This window comes from Quercus suber, unplaced genomic scaffold, assembly GCF_002906115.3.
Source record: "Quercus suber isolate HL8 unplaced genomic scaffold, Cork oak 2.0 scaffold_40, whole genome shotgun sequence".
In the NCBI taxonomy this organism is placed as follows: Eukaryota; Viridiplantae; Streptophyta; class Magnoliopsida; order Fagales; family Fagaceae; genus Quercus; species Quercus suber.
The window spans coordinates 49,971-69,290 of record NW_027069505.1 but is presented as its reverse complement, the minus strand read 5'-3'; the positions used below and the strand labels follow the sequence as shown (position 1 = coordinate 69,290).

General features: G+C 36.5%; 1 protein-coding gene across 1 annotated transcript; it reads left to right on the top strand.

Annotated features, from left to right (window-relative positions):
• Positions 1-1,916: 1,916 nt before the first annotated feature.
• LOC112015286 (uncharacterized) lies at positions 1,917-10,678 on the top strand. Its single transcript, XM_065771153.1, has 8 exons — positions 1,917-2,420; positions 3,249-3,358; positions 4,076-4,132; positions 4,216-4,515; positions 5,006-5,253; positions 7,356-7,662; positions 7,749-8,022; positions 10,194-10,678. The coding sequence occupies exons 1-8, from the start codon at positions 1,923-1,925 to the stop codon at positions 10,446-10,448; spliced, it is 2,049 nt and encodes a 682-aa protein (XP_065627225.1). The 5' UTR covers positions 1,917-1,922; the 3' UTR covers positions 10,449-10,678.
• Positions 10,679-19,320: the final 8,642 nt, after the last annotated feature.

Genomic DNA, 19,320 nt, shown 5'->3' with positions numbered 1-19,320 from the left:
GAGGATGAAGCCTATAAAAGGAAGACAAAGAGAGAAAAAAAAAAAAGCTACACACAATTTTTAGCTTTACAACTACCAAGTGAATACTCTCCAATTTGAGTACTTGAATAACCCTCTAGTTTGATGTAATTTAATCATCGGAGAGTTTTTGACCGACACCACACCAGTGTCCTACTTTGTTTTAAGTTCTTTCTTGCTGGTTGCTTTCCGTATCGGCAAAAGCATGATTGTCGAATTTTCAGCTTCATCATTACTAGTGCTACTTCAATTGAGTATTCCCTATTCACTGTGTATTGAAGGCCTTCCATTGCTTTGCTTGGACAAGTGGCTCATGAAGAACTTGTGCATCATCAACATCAATCGTGCACTATTTGGCCAAGTCAAGGTGAAGCATCCTAATCAAAGATGACAAGGCATGGATCAAACAACTTAGAGCCAAGTATGTTATAAAGATTTTAAGAACATTCCATCTAAAGCTAATGGCTCTTGGGTTTTAAAGTCCATTTTAAACGGTAGGAAATTAATCACTAATGGTTCTTGCCGGAAAGTTGAGTCAGGGTATTAGGCGAATATATTGCAGTCCCTTTAATGGCCTGTTTGGATGTTTAAAAATAGAGGGGGAGTAGAGTAGAGAGAGGGAGAGTAATCCAATTACCTTATTTGGAAGTTTTTTAAGAAATAAGGGGGAGGAGTTTGGAGGGGTTTGGAGGGGTTTCAACTCCCTCTAGCCCCCCATCTTTAATTCCTCCAAATTGGAGAGATTTGGAGGGAGAGTAAAGTACATAAACTATTGACTAAGTAAATTACCTAATTTACCCTTATTATATTAACAAAATTACACAAGGGGAATGACTAATTACTCCCTTCCCCCTTACTAATTTTAAAAATATCCAAACAAAGTGGAGGGGAATCATTCTCCTCTACTCTCCTCCCCACTACTCCCCTCCCCTCCCCTCCACTCCCCTCTACTCTCCTCCCTCTCTAAACTTCCAAACAAGCCATAAATCCCTTCAACCTTTTAAGCAATACAATATGCATATGTTGAGAATATGAATCTAGGAGGTATATTAGGTGTTAGAGCTAATCATGCAAAATTTTAGGAGATTAGAGTCATTAGACAGAGAGAATATATATATATATATATATATATATATTTAACTATTTAAAAAAAGACTTTAGTAGTTGAAATTATTGAAATCAAATAGGACTTCAATCTAAAAATCTATTTCATGATGAGACAAGCCATTGATAAATTTCTTTTTGGTCTGTCCAATTAGAAGCTGAAGTTATATTGTTGGTACTAAATTTGGCAAGCAGAGCTGGTGTAAGGATTGTGACTATTACAAGTGACTCTTGGTTATGTATTGATGCTTTGAAGGCTCCAAAGGAAAGGATTCCTTGGAGATTGGTTAAATTTTGTTGTTAAAAACCTCTTCAATCTGTTTGTCCTTTTGATTATGGCTTGCCCATGAATTAGCAGGGTGGTCTTTAAGGAATTCTATTATAGTTTCTCTGGTTTGTGGCTTTTGGTCGTCTTAGTTTTGCTGAAGTTATATTTTTCCGAAGGTACGAGCTTAGTTTGTATTTAGTTCATAATAGGAACCAAATTAACGGTAAGTTTGAAAATAATATATATCAAATTATATAAATTTCAGTCTGAACAGGAGTTGATGTACATCATATAACGTGTGGTAATTATAGAATCCACATAGTTGGGTCTGTCTAATTTCTACGTTTGTGGTTGTGATTTAGTCTTGTAATGTACATTCGTGTGTACACTGTACAGGCCGTTACAAACTTACAATAGTCACGTAGTGATTTTTCCACCCGTTCAGACCTAGTACACACATTCAACATAACAACAACTATGATATAGTTTTTAGTCAACATTTCAACAAAAAGAAAAAAGAAAAAAAAAAAAAATGCTGCTTTCACATATCTCGCAGCTTAAGCCATTTTCACTATCTTCACTCTCTTCTTTTCCTATTTCTTCTATACCCTTCTTCTCTTCTTCATCTCTATCCTTCACCGCCTTTCGCGTCCCTTCTTCTTCTTCTTCTTCAACAAAACCCCTTTTCCGTTTTTACCCTTTTCATTCCCTAAAATCTCGACCTTGCCATCTTCCTCTTCCTCCACCGCCATCCTCCTCCCCCGCTTTTTCCTTTGCATGCCACGTCAGCACTAGGGGTTTCCCGATGGACTCGCCGCCGCCACCGGACCTCGCCGAGTCCGCCGTCGACTCCGTGGCTCGTGATTTGAAGAATCAGAGCCTTGATGATGATAAGGTAGAAGAAGAGGGACCTACTCTGTTGAACAACAACGATAAGAAGAAGAAGAAGAGTCTGGAAGATCTGTGTTGGGACCATTCCTTCGTCACTGCATTGCCTGGTGATCGCAGAACCGATACTATTCCCCGAGAGGTCAACTCTAGCTCTATTTTCTTTAGGCTTTGTTCGGTTGCTGAGAAAAGAAAAGAAAATGAGAAGAAAATCATGATATTATTTTGTATTATGCTTTTTTTTTTTAAACTGGATTTTCTTATGCTTTATGCAGCTAGCTCATATAGAATAATAATTTAGGATATATGTAATTTGAAATGAAATGATTGCTAGTAAATTATGATTAAAAAAAAAAAAAGAAGAAAGAAGGAATGATTGAGTAATTGAAAATCATGGAATTTTTATATTATGCTTGTAAGGCAGAATTTTTATTTATAGTTTCCTTTATATGTATTTTTTTTTTTGTTGTTGTTGCCAAGAGCCTTGTAGCTCAACTGGTTGGCAACTTTACCAATGGAGATATTTAGGGTTCAAATCCTCCCAACCCTAGCTATCTAATTATCAAAAATAAAAGAAAGACTGGAATTTGTCTTGTTTTCTTCCTTTTATACAAACACTGAATGTAGAGCAGTGATTTAGGGGTTGTAAATTTCTAAATTGAAGTGAAACGAGGTGATTGATAGTGATTTTTGGATTAAGAAAAGATTTGAGTTTTTAGAATCTGAATTTGTGCCATAGTGATTTAGGATTTTTTGTATTATAGTGCTATCGAATAAAGAACAATATGTTAAGGTTTTGAACTAAGAAATGACCTAATTGCTAGTGTTTTATTTTATTTTTAAATTTACGAATGAATGAGGGAAGAGCAGGTAATAGGAGTTTGTAATCTTGGGCCAGAGATTGGTGCTATGTTTTGTGCATATTGATCTGATGGCTGTGATTCAATGGTTGTGTGCTTTCGTTTTTTAGGTTTTGCATGCTTGTTATACAGAAGTGTTGCCATCGGCTGAAGTGGAGAACCCTCAGCTTGTTGCATGGTCAGAATCGGTTGCAGCGTTGCTTGAGTTGGATCCTCAGGAGTGAGTTTTCTTGTTTCTTTTGTGCCCTGGCACATCGGATTGTGTGTTGATGTGTTCTTGAGACTATTTATAATTGAATCTGAGAATGTATTTGGAAGAATTTTTTTAGGAAGACTGGCTTTGATGTCCGTTTCAAAGTTAATGAGTTATGTTTATTTTTAAAATGACCATTTCATGCATATAGAGAATGGTACTTGGGTAAAGTTATCAGTTATCACCATTAAGTGTACTTTAAAGTCATATGGTAAACACAGTGTTGTTAGTTCTACTTTGTGATGCGGTACAGATTATCCTAGGTTTTGATTATTGCCTGTGGATGCCTTTGTGGTTAGCTATTGGAATGTCTGATGCATCCATGTGGGCTTTAGCAGCTTGCCATATCAAGAACTGCTGAATTGTTTGTTTATCTTATTTGATTCTTGCTATGAGCTTTAGTTTGCTACAATCCATCCTTTATCAAGTCAATGTGTTCTAGCTCAAATGGAATTCCTTCGTTCCATAGTAATGGCATGGAGGGTGGGGTCATGGGTTCAAGTCTTATGGGGTGTGTGTGTAACTTACCAACTAAAGAAAAAAAAAATCCTTGATCATTTATCAATTTCATGTGTTCTTTACATCATTTTCATGGATTATGCCAAGGTCTACGTCTTTGCTGTCTGCAGTAGGTATATCATAATCCATTTGGACTAACAATGGAATCTTGTTCTGGAATTTCAGATTTGAAAGGCCAGATTTCCCCCTTTTATTTTCTGGGGCAGAACCCTTGGCAGGAGCGTAAGTGTTTTCACTTAAGTTTTTCTCATAATCTAGCCGCTGATAACTTTTCATCCAACCCTGATTGATCTTCATCTGTACAGCTTGCCCTATGCTCAGTGCTATGGCGGGCATCAGTTTGGGATGTGGGCTGGACAGTTGGGTGATGGTCGGGCAATAACTCTTGGAGAGATAATTAATTCTAAGTCTGAAAGGTGGGAACTGCAGCTTAAAGGTGCTGGGAAGACTCCTTACAGCCGGTTTGCAGATGGCCTTGCTGTGCTCCGTAGTAGCATCCGAGAGTTCCTTTGCAGTGAAGCAATGCATAGTCTGGGAATTCCAACAACTCGTGCACTCTGTCTTGTCACAACAGGAAAAAATGTGTCTCGAGACATGTTTTATGAGTAAGTTCATAGAATTTTATTTATGATGAATATCTGGCTCATGTATACCTTCATCTGTTTCACACCTTGTTCCCATATTCCTGTTTCTTGTATTTTAATGCATAATTCTCTTTAGGGATAGAGTAGGACATAGAATTCTTTTGCCATGTGATATCTTAAGGATTCAGAATTTAAACGAGTAACTTATTTACTGAAATAAGTGAGTAAGTTCAAGTTTTTGAGTAGAATAAAAATTCTGCTTTCTTTTTTTTCCCTTTGTTCCTTATATTTTCTTTGGATTTTCAGAATTTCAGTACTTTTAGTTTGGACCCGCACTACATTTAACTAGTTCTAGTTAATCCTCTGGGATAGGCAAATTCTAGGGTTTATTATAAAATTTACCTAGATTACGATTTAAAGTGGTAGCACTTAGTCTTGTATTAGCTACTCTTGGTTATACTACATAGACATGGTTAATCACGTGGATGCTAATTTACGTTTTCATTTGAAGTGGCAATCCAAAGGACGAGCCTGGTGCAATTGTTTGTAGAGTTTCCCAATCCTTCCTGCGGTTTGGATCATACCAAATACACACCTTTAGAGGGAAAGAGGACTTTGGAATTGTTCGTGCTTTGGCAGACTATGCCATCAGGCACCACTTTCCTCATATAGAGAACATGAGTAGAAGTGAGAGTTTATCTTTCGACACAGGCAATGAAGATCATTCAGTTGTGGATCTAACTTCGAACAAATATGCAGGTACTAAATTTTCATTTTGAGAATAATGTTATTGTTGCAAGTGGCATAGATGATAAATTTAGCGCGCATGAGTACTGCAGGGTTTGCAAATCATAATTTTCTGATTTATTGAACTCCTGTGGCCTTATCTGACAGCTATAATAGCATGAGTTCACTTGACCATGTGCTACGACATTGTTTTGTTTTTGATTTGGATGCTTGTTTGGGACACTTGGCTGATGGTGTTGGAGAATGCTACAGGGTACTCAGCTGTGACCAGCTTACTTGACCCTACGAATAGCATTGTGGTATTGTAGCTTTATAAATTGTGCTTGGAAAGTGTTTAGGATGGGCTTACACAATCCTATACAATGTCCAAATTAAGTTTTGTTCTTGATTACGATTTGGGATGGTCATGGGTTGAGTCAGTTTGAGTTTGATATTAACTCGCCACTTGACCTGACCTGTTCAGGTTAAGAACATCTCCACCTGTTGTTGACTTATTGATCGATTGAGATTGCCCAAAACTCTCATCTGGTTTCACGACCAGGTTTGTTTCGATAGCAGGTTGGGCTTACTCAAGACGGTGGTGAGCAGCAGATCATCAGTGGCTGGAACTGTCTGACATTCAGCACGGAGCTGATGCAGACTGTTGTTGGCAGAACTGTGCTGCCACTGTCGATGGAGCCATTGAGCTTGGATCTGATGACTGTGGAGTGCTGGCTGTGCATGGCGGTCAGGTAGATTTGTGCTAACGGTGTCAAATCAGAGGAGGGTCTGACTCTGAAGCACAATTTTGGATCTGGAGAGAGAGAGAGAGAGAGAGAGAGAGAGAGAGAGGCACCTGAAGAAATCTGAAGGCTCAATTAAACAGACAACTCAAAGATTTTGAACAGGTCTAGTTTATTGGGTGTCCTTGATGGAAACTAAAGACCTGACTTGATTTTATCAGGTTTTATCACTTGTAACTTGCTGCCAACTGCACCACTTCTCGGAACTGCCCATTTCTAATCAGTTTGAACTAGGTTGGGCGGTTTTGGTTGGGTTGATTAGTCCTAATTATGATGGAAGCCCTAATTACAATCCAAGTTTGACATTCTCAGCTTTTATGTAATTATCATTTTGAGAGAGACATACCATCTGGTTGGGAAGTCCATATCTATTTTATTTCTTCCTGAATGCGAGTCAAATAAGAGGTCTATGTAAGATAATATAGTCCATGTTGCAATATGTGGTGAGTGTGATTGAATTCATCTCCTATATGCTGTGTACATGTTTCATGGCATTAGTGTAGCTGTGGGTTGTGTACATTTTCTAGTGCTAGATGCACAGCATTAGTGCATATGTGGCTTATGATACAAAAGAACATGACTTGTTTACTTTATGCAGACAAATGGTTTTGTTCTGTTTTTATTTTTATTTTTATTTTTTATAAGTAATAAGATTATATAAATCAGAAAAAAATGAGTCACCCAAGTATGTAAGAAATATACTGGGGTAAACAATCAGTTACAAAAATAGCATAAATCTAATAAATCAACAATAAAATATAAAGAAAGTTTCCTCTTAGCTGACAGCCAGTCCAATAAGGTTCTAAAAAAGAACAACTTAAGGTCAGACATAGAACTTTCGGTGTCTTCAAAACTCCTGCTATTCCTTTCCCTCTAGATGCACCACATCAAGTAATGGGGGATAACCTTCCAAATATGACCATTCCCATGATGAGCAAAATTACCTTGCCAGCAAGCTATAAGCTTAACAACAGATTTTGGCATCTCCCAACAAACTCCAAACAAACCCAAAATCATGGACCATAAATCTGAAGCAATAGGGCAATGTAGCAAAAGGTGATCAACAGATTCACCATTGCATTTGCACATATAGCACCAATCTGTAATCCTTATCTTTCTCTTCCTTAAGTTGTCAATTGTCAAAATTTTACCCAAAGCTGCAGTCCATACAAAGAAGGCAACTCTCAGAGGGGCCTTTGATCTATTCTGACTTTTCTTTTCCTTGTGTAGTCGATGGTATGTACATTCACAGTTGAAGAAAAATTAAATTATCATGGATGATGATTCTAACCATTTGTTTCCCCTTTTTTGTCCAACGGTGGTTTTAATCAGCTTGGATAGTGGAAATTGCTGAGCGTACTGCTTCCTTGGTTGCACGCTGGCAGGGTGTTGGGTTTACTCATGGTGTGCTGAATACCGACAATATGAGCATTTTGGGTCTCACCATTGATTATGGTCCTTTTGGATTTCTGGATGCTTTTGATCCAAGTTACACACCCAATACAACTGATCTTCCTGGGAGAAGATACTGTTTTGCAAATCAGCCCGATATTGGCTTATGGAATATTGCTCAGTTCGCATCAACTCTATCTTCTGCTGAGTTGATAAATGAGAAAGAGGCAAACTATGCCATGGAAAGGTAGTTTTTATCCCTAAACTTCTTCTAAAAGAAATTAAAATGTATATGGTGGTTTATGGAAGATTTTGTGTATTGACTTGTTACAGATATGGAACCAAATTTATGGATGAGTATCAAGCTATAATGACCAAGAAACTCGGGCTTCCAAAGTATAATAAACAGTTGATCAGTAAACTTTTAAATAATTTGGCTGTTGACAAAGTAGATTACACAAATTTCTTTCGGTTGCTTTCAAATATCAAAGCAGATCCCAGCATTCCCCAAGAGGAGTTGTTGGTCCCACTGAAGGCTGTTTTGTTAGATATTGGCAAGGAGCGCAAGGAGGCATGGATCACCTGGGTTAGAGTCTACATAGAGGAGGTACAATGATTTTTTTGACACTCATCAAACCCCACCTTCTCAAAAAAGATGATTTTTTTTTGGGCGGTCTGAATATGTCCATTTTCCATAAAATTGCATTCATTTCCTTAGTTCTGTGTGGTACCTGTTCTTGGGCTTTTTTTTTCATTTCTGCGACTGTATATGTCATTTTCTTTTGTGATTTAGCATGATGACACAGCAGTCAGTTGGAGATCTCAAAATATGTATGCCTCCCAATGTTACCTCTAGAATTCTAATTGCAATTAAAATTTCAGCACTAGATTAGCTTAACAGGTTGTTGTTGAGGAGGGAGACCGTTGTGGAGCTTAGGTTCTCCTCATAAAGTTTTTTCGACCTAGAAGCTTAAGGGCCATTATCTAGTCCTTGTCCTGCCAAGAGAGCTTGTATGAAGCAGCTGGTATTCTTATTATCAAACATGCACACTTATGCCTGATAAGCTGCACCATACAATACCCCCTATTAAGGTAGTTTCCTGGACTGCCCGGTCTGAACCACCAAAATAGGTGTTTGACTTCCTGAAGTAGAAATAATTTCTAAGAGATAGTGGTTAAGTTCCTCTACATTGAGAATTTTCACACAATTAGGTTGTTCTTCTGATGATGTTTGACTCAAATGGAACTTCACTCTCTCATATGAATAGGTGGAGGATTAGGTCATGAGTTTAAAACTTACCATGTGTATGAGTAATTTATCATTAAAAAGTTTTGGATGAATTGATTCAAGGGATACCAAATGGGAAAAGATTTTTGGCAAATGAGACCTAAATGGTCATGTTGAAAAAGATAGTGGGGGTTTTAAAAAGTTCATGGAGGCCAGGGGGAGTAAGGATCGAATCAGGAGATGCGAATTTTAGACTTTGTAACAATGTATAATTTGATATTAACAAACACTTGGTTTAAGAAGATGGAGGACAAACATTAGTCAAATAGATTTTACTTGAAAAGTCGATAGTCAATGTAAAGATTGTAAGGTGATACTCTGAGTGAGTATAATCACTCAACAGAGGCTGGTACTACTAGATAATAGTATTAGAAGATGAAAAATTAGAGATATTAGATAGACAAACCCAAGAATTAGGTGATGGGGTTTGAAGGGAGAGAAACAAAACGTGTTTAAAGATTAAATGAATAAAGAAGGCAAGTGGCATCTTGATAAAGATGTTGATTGGATGTGGAATGAAATGGCAGTATTAACAGATTGGCTAAAGATGTGCTTGGATAATCTAAGAGATGCGGGCAGCCAACTAAGGGGACTTGGCGGTGGAATAAAGGAAGTTCAAGCAACAGTTAGATTAAAGAGAGAGCTATAGAAGCCTGACTAGATGTAGAGACAACGCTGCATATGAATATTATAAAGTGGCGAAGAGGCAAGTAAAGAAGTTTGTTGAATAAGCAATGTAGGGCTTATGTTGAAATTATAGCAAGTTGGGGACAAATAATGCAGAAAAGAATATTTACAAATTTGCTAAGACAATGGAAATGAAAAGAAGAGACCTGAATGGTGTTACTGCATTAAAGATGATGATCAAAGAGTACTAACAAAAGAAGGGGAGATTAAAGAGAATCCCTCTTTGAGTCTTGAATCTCTCTCTCTCTCTCTCTCTCTCTCTCTCTCTCGCTCTCTCTTGTGTGCATGCATGCCTTGTCTTTTCCTTTTTTTTTTAAACGATTTCTCATTTCTTTTGACATTACTTGATAAGTATGTGCCCCATTGAAAACACGCTGTAAGATGATAATTAGCAGTGCTTGAAGTATTTGGTTTGAAATGTTTGGTCAACTCCAGTATCAATGATTTACCAAGATGAACAAAAGTATGATCTTTGTAACTGTAGGCCGTAGGGTAGCCATGAATGTGAAAGAACATGCTACTATCATAACCATTCCAATTTCAATCATTACCTCCATATTCTTGGAAACCACAATTAGGATTATAATTTACATAAAAAGGGTGTAGTTTTTAGGAAACTAGCTTGCCATGCACTTCCCATTACCTCAGTCACGTTAATAATTTTATAATCAATTCTAGCAATTTAAATCTTTATCTCATATTCCTATATATTAGTCCTGTCAAAACAGCATGGACAGGGTAGTGTAATAAATACAGCTGTATATACTAGTTATTTATTTCACTGAACTCGTCTATTTTCGCAGCTGGCTGCTAGTGGCATCTCAGATGAGGAACGGAAGGTCTCAATGGATGCAGTGAACCCTAAATATGTACTCAGGAACTACCTATGTCAGAGTGCCATCGACGTAGCTGAATCTGGTGATTTTGGAGAAGTCCGAAGGCTGCTTAAATTGATGGAACGACCATATGACGAGCAACCGGGAATGGAAAAATATGCTCGCTTGCCCCCTGCTTGGGCCTATAGGCCTGGTGTTTGCATGCTTTCTTGTTCGTCATGAGTCAGGCTGTTTGATCATAATATTATACAGATATCAAAGAGAGGAGTGCAACCAGTATTTTTTCTACTTTCCTTGTCTTTTTGGCTATCAGTAACTTGTTGTATGTAAATATATTTATATAGTCAAATTCAGTTTTTGTTTTCCACAATAAAGCGAGGAAGTGGCATACCTGATCCTGATACCCTTGTTTTTGTTCTTTTTTCTTTTAATGCAGTTTTATTAATTTTATATGACGCGAGACATTATTTGTTTTTTTGTAGTAACGTTTTGATCAGCCCCTGATTGGCAGCATGGAAGAGTGCAAAAAATTTATCCTCTAAATACCAATTCGCAAGATTTTGGGATTAAGATTTGGTTGATGTAACCTGTAATGATATCTAATCTAGATTAAAATATGTGGGGAAAATGACTAAAATATGTGGGAGGAAATGACTATTTAGCAATTTTTATTTATTTTTTCCTAAACGGCTATTTTTGAAAATTTTAATTTATGATGTCTATTTCATAATAATTGTTTTTTTATTACAAGGCTATGATAGCAATTGATTTTAAGGTGTAGTCAGAGTTTGAGTTAGAGGTCTCTTATTTGAAGATAAAAGGATGAACAAAAGCTAACTTGTACATTTGGATAGCTAAAAGGCAATCCATTTAATAAACAAGAGTACTCAAAAAAAAAAAAAAACATATTTGTCAATTATTTTTTTGAAAAATAGTCCATTTAACAAATAAGAGTACCAGTAGATTCTAGTTAGCTTAACTGATATAGTCTCTGATGATTGTATAAGAGATTTGAAGTTCAATCTTCGATTACACTAAAAACTAATTGGTGTCTTGATCTGATGATAAAAAATCATCATAAGGAACGGACATCATATATTAAGGCTTTCTAAAAAAAAAAAAAAACAAATAAGAGTACCCAAAAGAAAAAAAAAATCATATTCCTTAAATTTTATTTTTTGAAAGGTAGTGTGGGGGCCCGAGGACCAAGGAAGGGATTGTAGAGCTATTACGCTGGTGTTGGGGTATCATGTACCTAAGGAGGGAATTCACCCAAGGAGAAGGGGAGAAGAGACAAAAGATTCTTAGGAGCTTCAGGTGACAAGGGTTGGCTGAAGAGAGAGAATCATGAATGTAGGGGAAGTTTCCAGCAAGAAGTAGCCTATTACCTCCGCATTCAATGGTGGGCAACAGCTTTATTAGCTGTATTGATGAGGAAGTGGCTTGAACAATGTAATTCATAGCTAGTAGTTCCTTCTACTACCTTCATTAGAGGTTTAAAGGGGTAGATGTCACAATAAGAACCATGTTAGGTAAAGATGGAGGGTGAAGATGTGAGGTAGGGAAGAGTATATAAGAAAGAGAAAGGAGAGAGAGAAAAATATCAGAAAAATGAGAGTTAGAACAAGAACATTGAGAGTAGAGAGCAAACAGTGGATTTTTTTGTATAATACTGTCTTCCTCGGGCAAGCTTGTATTGGGATGTTGATCTTCATATTCAATAATATTAAACATTTCTTCCTTATTTTCATCCTCGGGCAAGGCTCTCTCTTGTTGTTTGTTTCCCTCTCTTACAAATTTATTGATTTGGGCAAAAGTTGAACTGTCCAAACCCACTGTTCTAAGTGGGCTTGGTCTGTGAGATTTCTCGGTCCTAACAGGTAGTTTCAACTTATGACGTCCTCTTATGATGATTGTTTTTTATCATTAGACCAAGACACCAATTTGATTTTTGATATAGGCAAAGATCAAATTCCAAATTTCTTATTTGTTATTTTGGTACTAATATTTCACATGTTTTGAATTATACCCTATAGTTAATACTAATATCTCTATGTCACCCCATCGTAACAAAAGTTAAATTTTATATTTAAATAGAAATAGTTGCAGATCCACGTGATGCATTAAATAAATAATTATTTTATAATTATAATATAATGTATAATTTGTTCTCTAAAATTTGTTGAAGTTAATTTTTTTTTTCTAAAAATTAAACAATTGCTATTCGGTCCAATTAGGTCCACTTCAATTCACTTTGGTCCCATTCAGTCTAATTTAATCCACTCGGTCAATTTTGGTCCCTTCAGTCCATTTTGGACTAACTGGGCCTTAAATTGATTCTTTTTGTGAGTTGCTTTTTTAAGTTTAACTCAAAAAATTCATTTTTTTTCTTAATTTTTGGGTTGAAAATTATGATTTTTTTTTTAAAAGCATGAAATTTTATTATATTTTGCTAAACTTTAGTTTTGAGTTAAAAAAAAAAAGACATTATAAATTAGAAATATGAGCCCTAAAAATGATAAATATTCATATTCGGTCCACTTTGGTCACATTGGTCCTATTCTATCCACCTCAGTTCTATTCGGTCCACATTGGTCCTATTCGGTCCATTCTGTTCACTTCAGTACTATTCAGTTGACATTGGTCCTATTCTGTTCAATTTGTTCCTATTTGGTCCATTATGTTCACTTTGGTCCTAATCTATCAATTCATTTTTATTTGGTCGACTTAGGTCCCATTCGGTCCCCTTCAATCTTATTCAGTCCACTGTCCTATTCAGTCCATTTCGGTCCTATTCGGTCCACCTTGTTCCCATTTGGTCATACTATATCCATTCGGTTGACTTCAGTCCATTTGTATCTACTTCAGTTCATTTTTTTGCACTTACATATAGGGAAAAGACATGCTTGGGTTGAGAATGCCTATTCTAAATTCAAATATATATATATATATATAAATTTCAAAATCGTGATATCTAAAATCATAAGTATGGTATTTATTAGTGTTACACTTTTGTTGAGCCACATTAATGTAGTATTTCAATTCACTTTGATATTGCTAAATTTAAGTGAAAGAATATCTAAACCTTAACACTCCGTTTGGATTGATGGGGATTGAGAGGGAGTAGAGTAGAATAGAGTAGAATGGGCCTAAAATTAGCCTATTTTTAGCTAACTCTACCCTACTCCCTTTCACTCCCCCTCCCTCCCCTCTTAATCCAAACAGGCCCTAAGGCTATGAATATACAAATCTAAACTTTAAGGTAGTTACTCATTTGTTTTAATATCATTACTTTTAAATAAATTGCATGAGATTAATTATACTTTCAAGTAAAATAAATAAATATATGTGTGTGTGATTTTTATATAAATAAATTATTCAAACTATTTATTCTCTTAAAGAGATTATTATGATAATCAAAACTCATAACAATCTTATACTAAATATATTTAATTTATTATCTAAAATTTTATTGTAGATAATTTCTTCTCCCTAAAAATTAAACAATTTCAAAAAGTAATTTCCATCACTCTATGTTTACAAATATATATAACTTTATCATTTTTGATGTTTTTGATTGATATAATTCTTTTTATGACATGGTCTATGTGGGGCCTGTTGGTTAAAAAGATATAGTAATCCTCAGAAGTGGGCTCGGGGCCCAACGGCCCAATCCGAGTACGCTTAGTTATCCAAAGATAGCCTAAAAAAGTTTTATTATTATTAAATGGATAATATAGGAGAAAGGAGTGGATATTGTATACAGTGGCATAACGTACGTCCGAGGATGCCAAAGTCCGAGGTGAATGTAACTTTCATTTTATTAAAGAGACTCCGCTAAGTTGTATCTGAACTGAAAATTGGGTATAGACCTAATAGGGAGTCGAGGAAGGTATCAAATATCTTCCAAGGCCATCACCTCCACATTAAATGCTTTCCAGCTAACCCTCTAGCCGCATTAATGTGGAGGTGATACCTGAACAGTGACTAAGCAGCTTTATGGCCACTGAGCAGAACGTTCCGGTAGGTGCTAGATGGGACAGAAAGGAGCTCCCACGATAAGAACTACACGTGTACAATAGAAACGGAGGGGAGAACGGAGTATATAATATAGAAACGAATGAAATTGTAGAGAGAGGGGTAGTCTTTTTCAAGAAAAGAAGAAAAAAGAAAAGAGAGACGGACTGAGAGAAAGCCGATGAGAGTTTTTCTCAAGGAACGAACCTAAAATATCCCTTGTTACTTGATGAGTATAACCTTTCCTGTCAAACAGCACTAGTTCTTGTACCCATGCTCTAAAAATTTATTGTTTGGGCTTGTTGGGCTGAAAACCCATTCATACTCAGGGTCAAATCCAAATTGAGTCCCTACAATTGGCGCCGTCTGTGGGAAGAACTTGATCTGTTGAGAAGGAAGGGCAGGTGTGATACTCACGATGGAAGAGGGAGTACCGCAGCAACCATTGATAGGCCCGCAACAGGCAGATGCTAATCAGCACCAGGCAGAGTCTAGGGGCTCTCAGCACAGTAATCCATTGGTGGACCACAGACATGAGGAGGATCATGAAGGGAGTACCCGAACAACCCATACAGATAGAAGCCGCTCTCGGGGGAAAGGCCATGCTTCCCCTGTAAAGAGCGGAGGAAATTTGCAGCGTGAGATTAACAAGTTGAAGAGGGAATTGCGATATGAGCGACGAAAGCGTAAGGCTCATAACTCTAGGCACTCCTCTGAGGAGTCGGATGACACCAGTTACAGGCAAAGGTCGAGAACTCCACCCAGCGAATCTTTTTCGTGTGAGGAGGAGTACCACCGTGGGCGAAGAAATAAGAGCCCGACTCGCCAGGGTCGGGGAAATGATGCCTTGAACAAGGCTTTGGATCAGGTCTCTAAGTCGCCCTTCACGCGACATATTGAGGACGCTAGTCTTCCTCGGCGATTCCACCAGCCTGTGTTCACCATTTATAATGGTCGAACAGACCCAGTGGAACATGTTAGCCACTACAGCTAGAGAATGGCTATTCATGCTAGGGATGAAGCCTTAATGTGCAAGGTTTTCCCGTCTAACCTGGGCCCAGTGGCAATGAGGTGGTTTAATGGCTTGAGAACTAATACTATTGACTCTTTTGAGAAGCTCACCCAGGCCTTTGGCGCGCGTTTTATTACATGTAGAAGGGTTGTTCAACCCTTGGGGTCGCTACTATCCATGTCTATGCGGGAAGGGGAAACCCTAAAAGCCTACTTAGACCGGTATTGGGAAATGTTTAACGAGGTGGATGGGGCTCACGACGACGTGGCTATGAACACTTTTAAGGAGGGTCTTCCAACCGAGCACGGTCTGAGGAAGTCTCTGACTGGCAAGCCTGTTACTAGTGTACGTCAGCTTATGGATCGGATAGACAAATATAGAAGAGTAGAGGAAGATCAGATGCAAGGCAGAGGAAAGTCTAAAGCAGTAACTCAAGAGAGGAGGGATTTCAGGCCGGACCGGTATAACAACAACCGACCTCGGAGGGACTTTGGGGGGCAGTCAGGGCCTGCCAACTCCCAGGTGGTTAGCGCNATTTCACTGAACTCGTCTATTTTCGCAGCTGGCTGCTAGTGGCATCTCAGATGAGGAACGGAAGGTCTCAATGGATGCAGTGAACCCTAAATATGTACTCAGGAACTACCTATGTCAGAGTGCCATCGACGTAGCTGAATCTGGTGATTTTGGAGAAGTCCGAAGGCTGCTTAAATTGATGGAACGACCATATGACGAGCAACCGGGAATGGAAAAATATGCTCGCTTGCCCCCTGCTTGGGCCTATAGGCCTGGTGTTTGCATGCTTTCTTGTTCGTCATGAGTCAGGCTGTTTGATCATAATATTATACAGATATCAAAGAGAGGAGTGCAACCAGTATTTTTTCTACTTTCCTTGTCTTTTTGGCTATCAGTAACTTGTTGTATGTAAATATATTTATATAGTCAAATTCAGTTTTTGTTTTCCACAATAAAGCGAGGAAGTGGCATACCTGATCCTGATACCCTTGTTTTTGTTCTTTTTTCTTTTAATGCAGTTTTATTAATTTTATATGACGCGAGACATTATTTGTTTTTTTGTAGTAACGTTTTGATCAGCCCCTGATTGGCAGCATGGAAGAGTGCAAACAATTTATCCTCTAAATATCAATTCGCAAGATTTTGGGATTAAGATTTGGTTGATGTAACCTGTAATGATATCTAATCTAGATTAAAATATGTGGGGAAAATGACTAAAATATGTGGGAGGAAATGACTATTTAGCAATTTTTATTTATTTTTTCCTAAACGGCCATTTTTGAAAATTTTAATTTATGATGTCTATTTCATAATAATTGTTTTTTATTACAAGCCTATGATAGCAATTGATTTTAAGGTGTAGTCAGAGTTTGAGTTAGAGATCTCTTATTCGAAGATAAAAGGATGAACAAAAGCTAACTTGTACATTTGGATAGCTAAAAGGCAATCCATTTAATAAACAAGAGTACTCAAAAAAAAAAAAAAAAAAACATATTTGTCAATTATTTTTTTGAAAGATAGTTCATTTAATAAATAAGAGTACCAGTGGATTCTAGTTAGTTTAACTGATATAGTCTCTGATGATTGTATAAGAGATTTGAAGTTCAATCTCCGATTACACTAAAAACTAATTGGTGTCTTGATCTGATGATAAAGAATCATCATCAGGAACGGACATCATAGATTAAGGCTTTCTAAAAAAAAAAAAAAAAAACAAATAAGAGTACCCAAAAAAAAAAAATCATATTCCTTAAATTTTATTTTTTGAAAGGTAGTGTAGGGGCCTGAGGACCAAGGAAAGGATTGTAGAACTATTACGCTGGTGTTGGGGTATCATGTACCTAAGGAGGGAATTCACCCGAGGAAAAGGGGAGAAGAGACAAAAGATTCTTAGAAGCTTCAGGTGACAAGGGTTGGCTGAAGAGAGAGAATCATGAATGTAGGGGAAGTTTCCAGCAAGAAGTACCCTATTACCTCCGCATTAAATGGTGGGCAACAGCTTTATTAGCTGTATTGATGAGGAAGTGACTTGAACAATGTAATTCATAGCTAGTAGTTCCTTTTACTGCCTTCATTAGAGGTTTAAAGGGGCAAATGTCACAATAAGAACCATGTTAGGTAAAAATGGAGGGTGAAGATGTGAGGTAGGGAAGAGTATATAAGAAAGAGAAAGGAGAGAGAGAAAAATATCAGAAAAATGAGAGTTAGAACAAGAACATTGAGAGTAGAGAGCAAACAGTGGATTTTTCTGTATAATACTGTCCTCCTCGGGCAAGCTTGTATTGGGATGTTGATCTTCATATTCAATAATATTAAACATTTCTTCCTTATTTTCATCCTCGGGCAAGGACCTCTCTTGTTGTTTGTTTCCCTCTCTTACAAATTTATTGATTTGGGCAAAAGTTGAACTGTCCAAACCCACTGTTCTAAGTGGGCTTGGGCTGTGAGATTTCTCGGTCCTAACAGGTAGTTTCAACTTATAACGTCCTCTTATGATGATTGTTTTTTATCATTAGACCAAGACACTAATTTGATTTTTGGTATAGGCAAAGATCAAATTCCAAATTTCTTATTTGTTATTTTGGTACTAATATTTCACATGTTTTGAATTATACCCTATAGTTAATACTAATATCTCTATGTCACCCCATTGTAACAAAAGTTAAATTTTATATTTAAATAGAAATAGTTGCAGATCCACGTGATGCATTAAAATAAATAATTATTTTATAATTATAATATAATGTATAATTTGTTTTCTAAAATTTGTTGAAGTTAATTTTTTTTTTTTTCTAAAAATTAAACAATTGCTATTCGGTCCAATTAGGTCCACTTCAATTCACTTTGGTCCCATTCAGTCTAATTTAATCAACTCGGTCAATTTTGGTCCCTTCAGTCCATTTTGGACTAACTGGGCCTTAAATTGATTCTTTTTGTGAGTTGCTTTTTCAAGTTTAACTCAAAAAATTCATTTTTTTTTTCTTAATTTTTGGGTTGAAAATTATGATTTTTTTTTTAAAAGCATGAAATTTTATTATATTTCGCTAAACTTTAGTTTTGAGTTAAAAAAAAAAAAAGACATTATAAATTAGAAATATGAGCCCTAAAAATGATAAATATTCATATTCGGTCCACTTTGGTCACATTGGTCCTATTCTATTCACCACAGTTCTATTCGGTCCACATTGGTCCTATTCGGTCCATTCTGTTCACTTCAGTACTATTCAGTTGACATTGGTCCTATTCTGTTCAATTTGTTCCTATTTGGTCCATTATGTTCACTTTGGTCCTAATCTATCAATTCATTTTTATTTGGTCCACTTAGGTCCCATTCGGTTCCCTTCAATCTTATTCAGTCCACTGTCCTATTCAGTCCATTTCGGTCCTATTCGGTCCACCTTGTTCCCATTTGGTCATATTATATCCATTCGGTTGACTTCAGTCCATTTGTATCTACTTCAGTTCATTTTTTTGCACTTACATATAAGGAAAAGACATGCTTGGGTTGAGAATGCCTATTCTAAATTCAAATATATATATATATATAAATTTCAAAATCGTGATATCTAAAATCATAAGTATGGTATTTATTAGTGTTACACTTTTGTTGAGCCACATTAATGTAGTATTTCAATTCACTTTGATATTACTAAATTTAAGTGAAAGAATATCTAAACCTTAACACTCCGTTTGGATTGATGGGGATTGAGAGGGAGTAGAGTAGAATAGAGTAGAATGGGCCTAAAATTAGCCTATTTTTAGCTAACTCTACTCTACTCCCTTTCACTCCCCCTCCCTCTCCTCTTAATCCAAACGGGCCCTAAGGCTATGAATATACAAATCTAAACTTTAAGGTAGTTACTCATTTGTTTTAATATCATTACTTTTAAATAAATTGCATGAGGTTAATTATACTTTCAAGTAAAATAAATAAATATATGTGTGTGTGATTTTTATATAAATAAATTATTCAAACTATTTATTCTCTTAAAGAGATTATTATGATAATCAAAACTCATAACAATCTTATACTGAATATGTTTAATTTATTAT

Bases quoted from the DNA above. Each gene is read 5' to 3' on its own strand.
- LOC112015286 (XM_065771153.1), top strand. From the start codon at position 1,923: ATGCTGCTTTCACATATCTCGCAGCTTAAGCCATTTTCACTATCTTCA. The intron at 3,359-4,075 runs GTGAGTTTTCTT...CTGGAATTTCAG, and splicing joins CTTGAGTTGGATCCTCAGGA to ATTTGAAAGGCCAGATTTCC. The intron at 4,516-5,005 runs GTAAGTTCATAG...TTTCATTTGAAG, and splicing joins TCTCGAGACATGTTTTATGA to TGGCAATCCAAAGGACGAGC.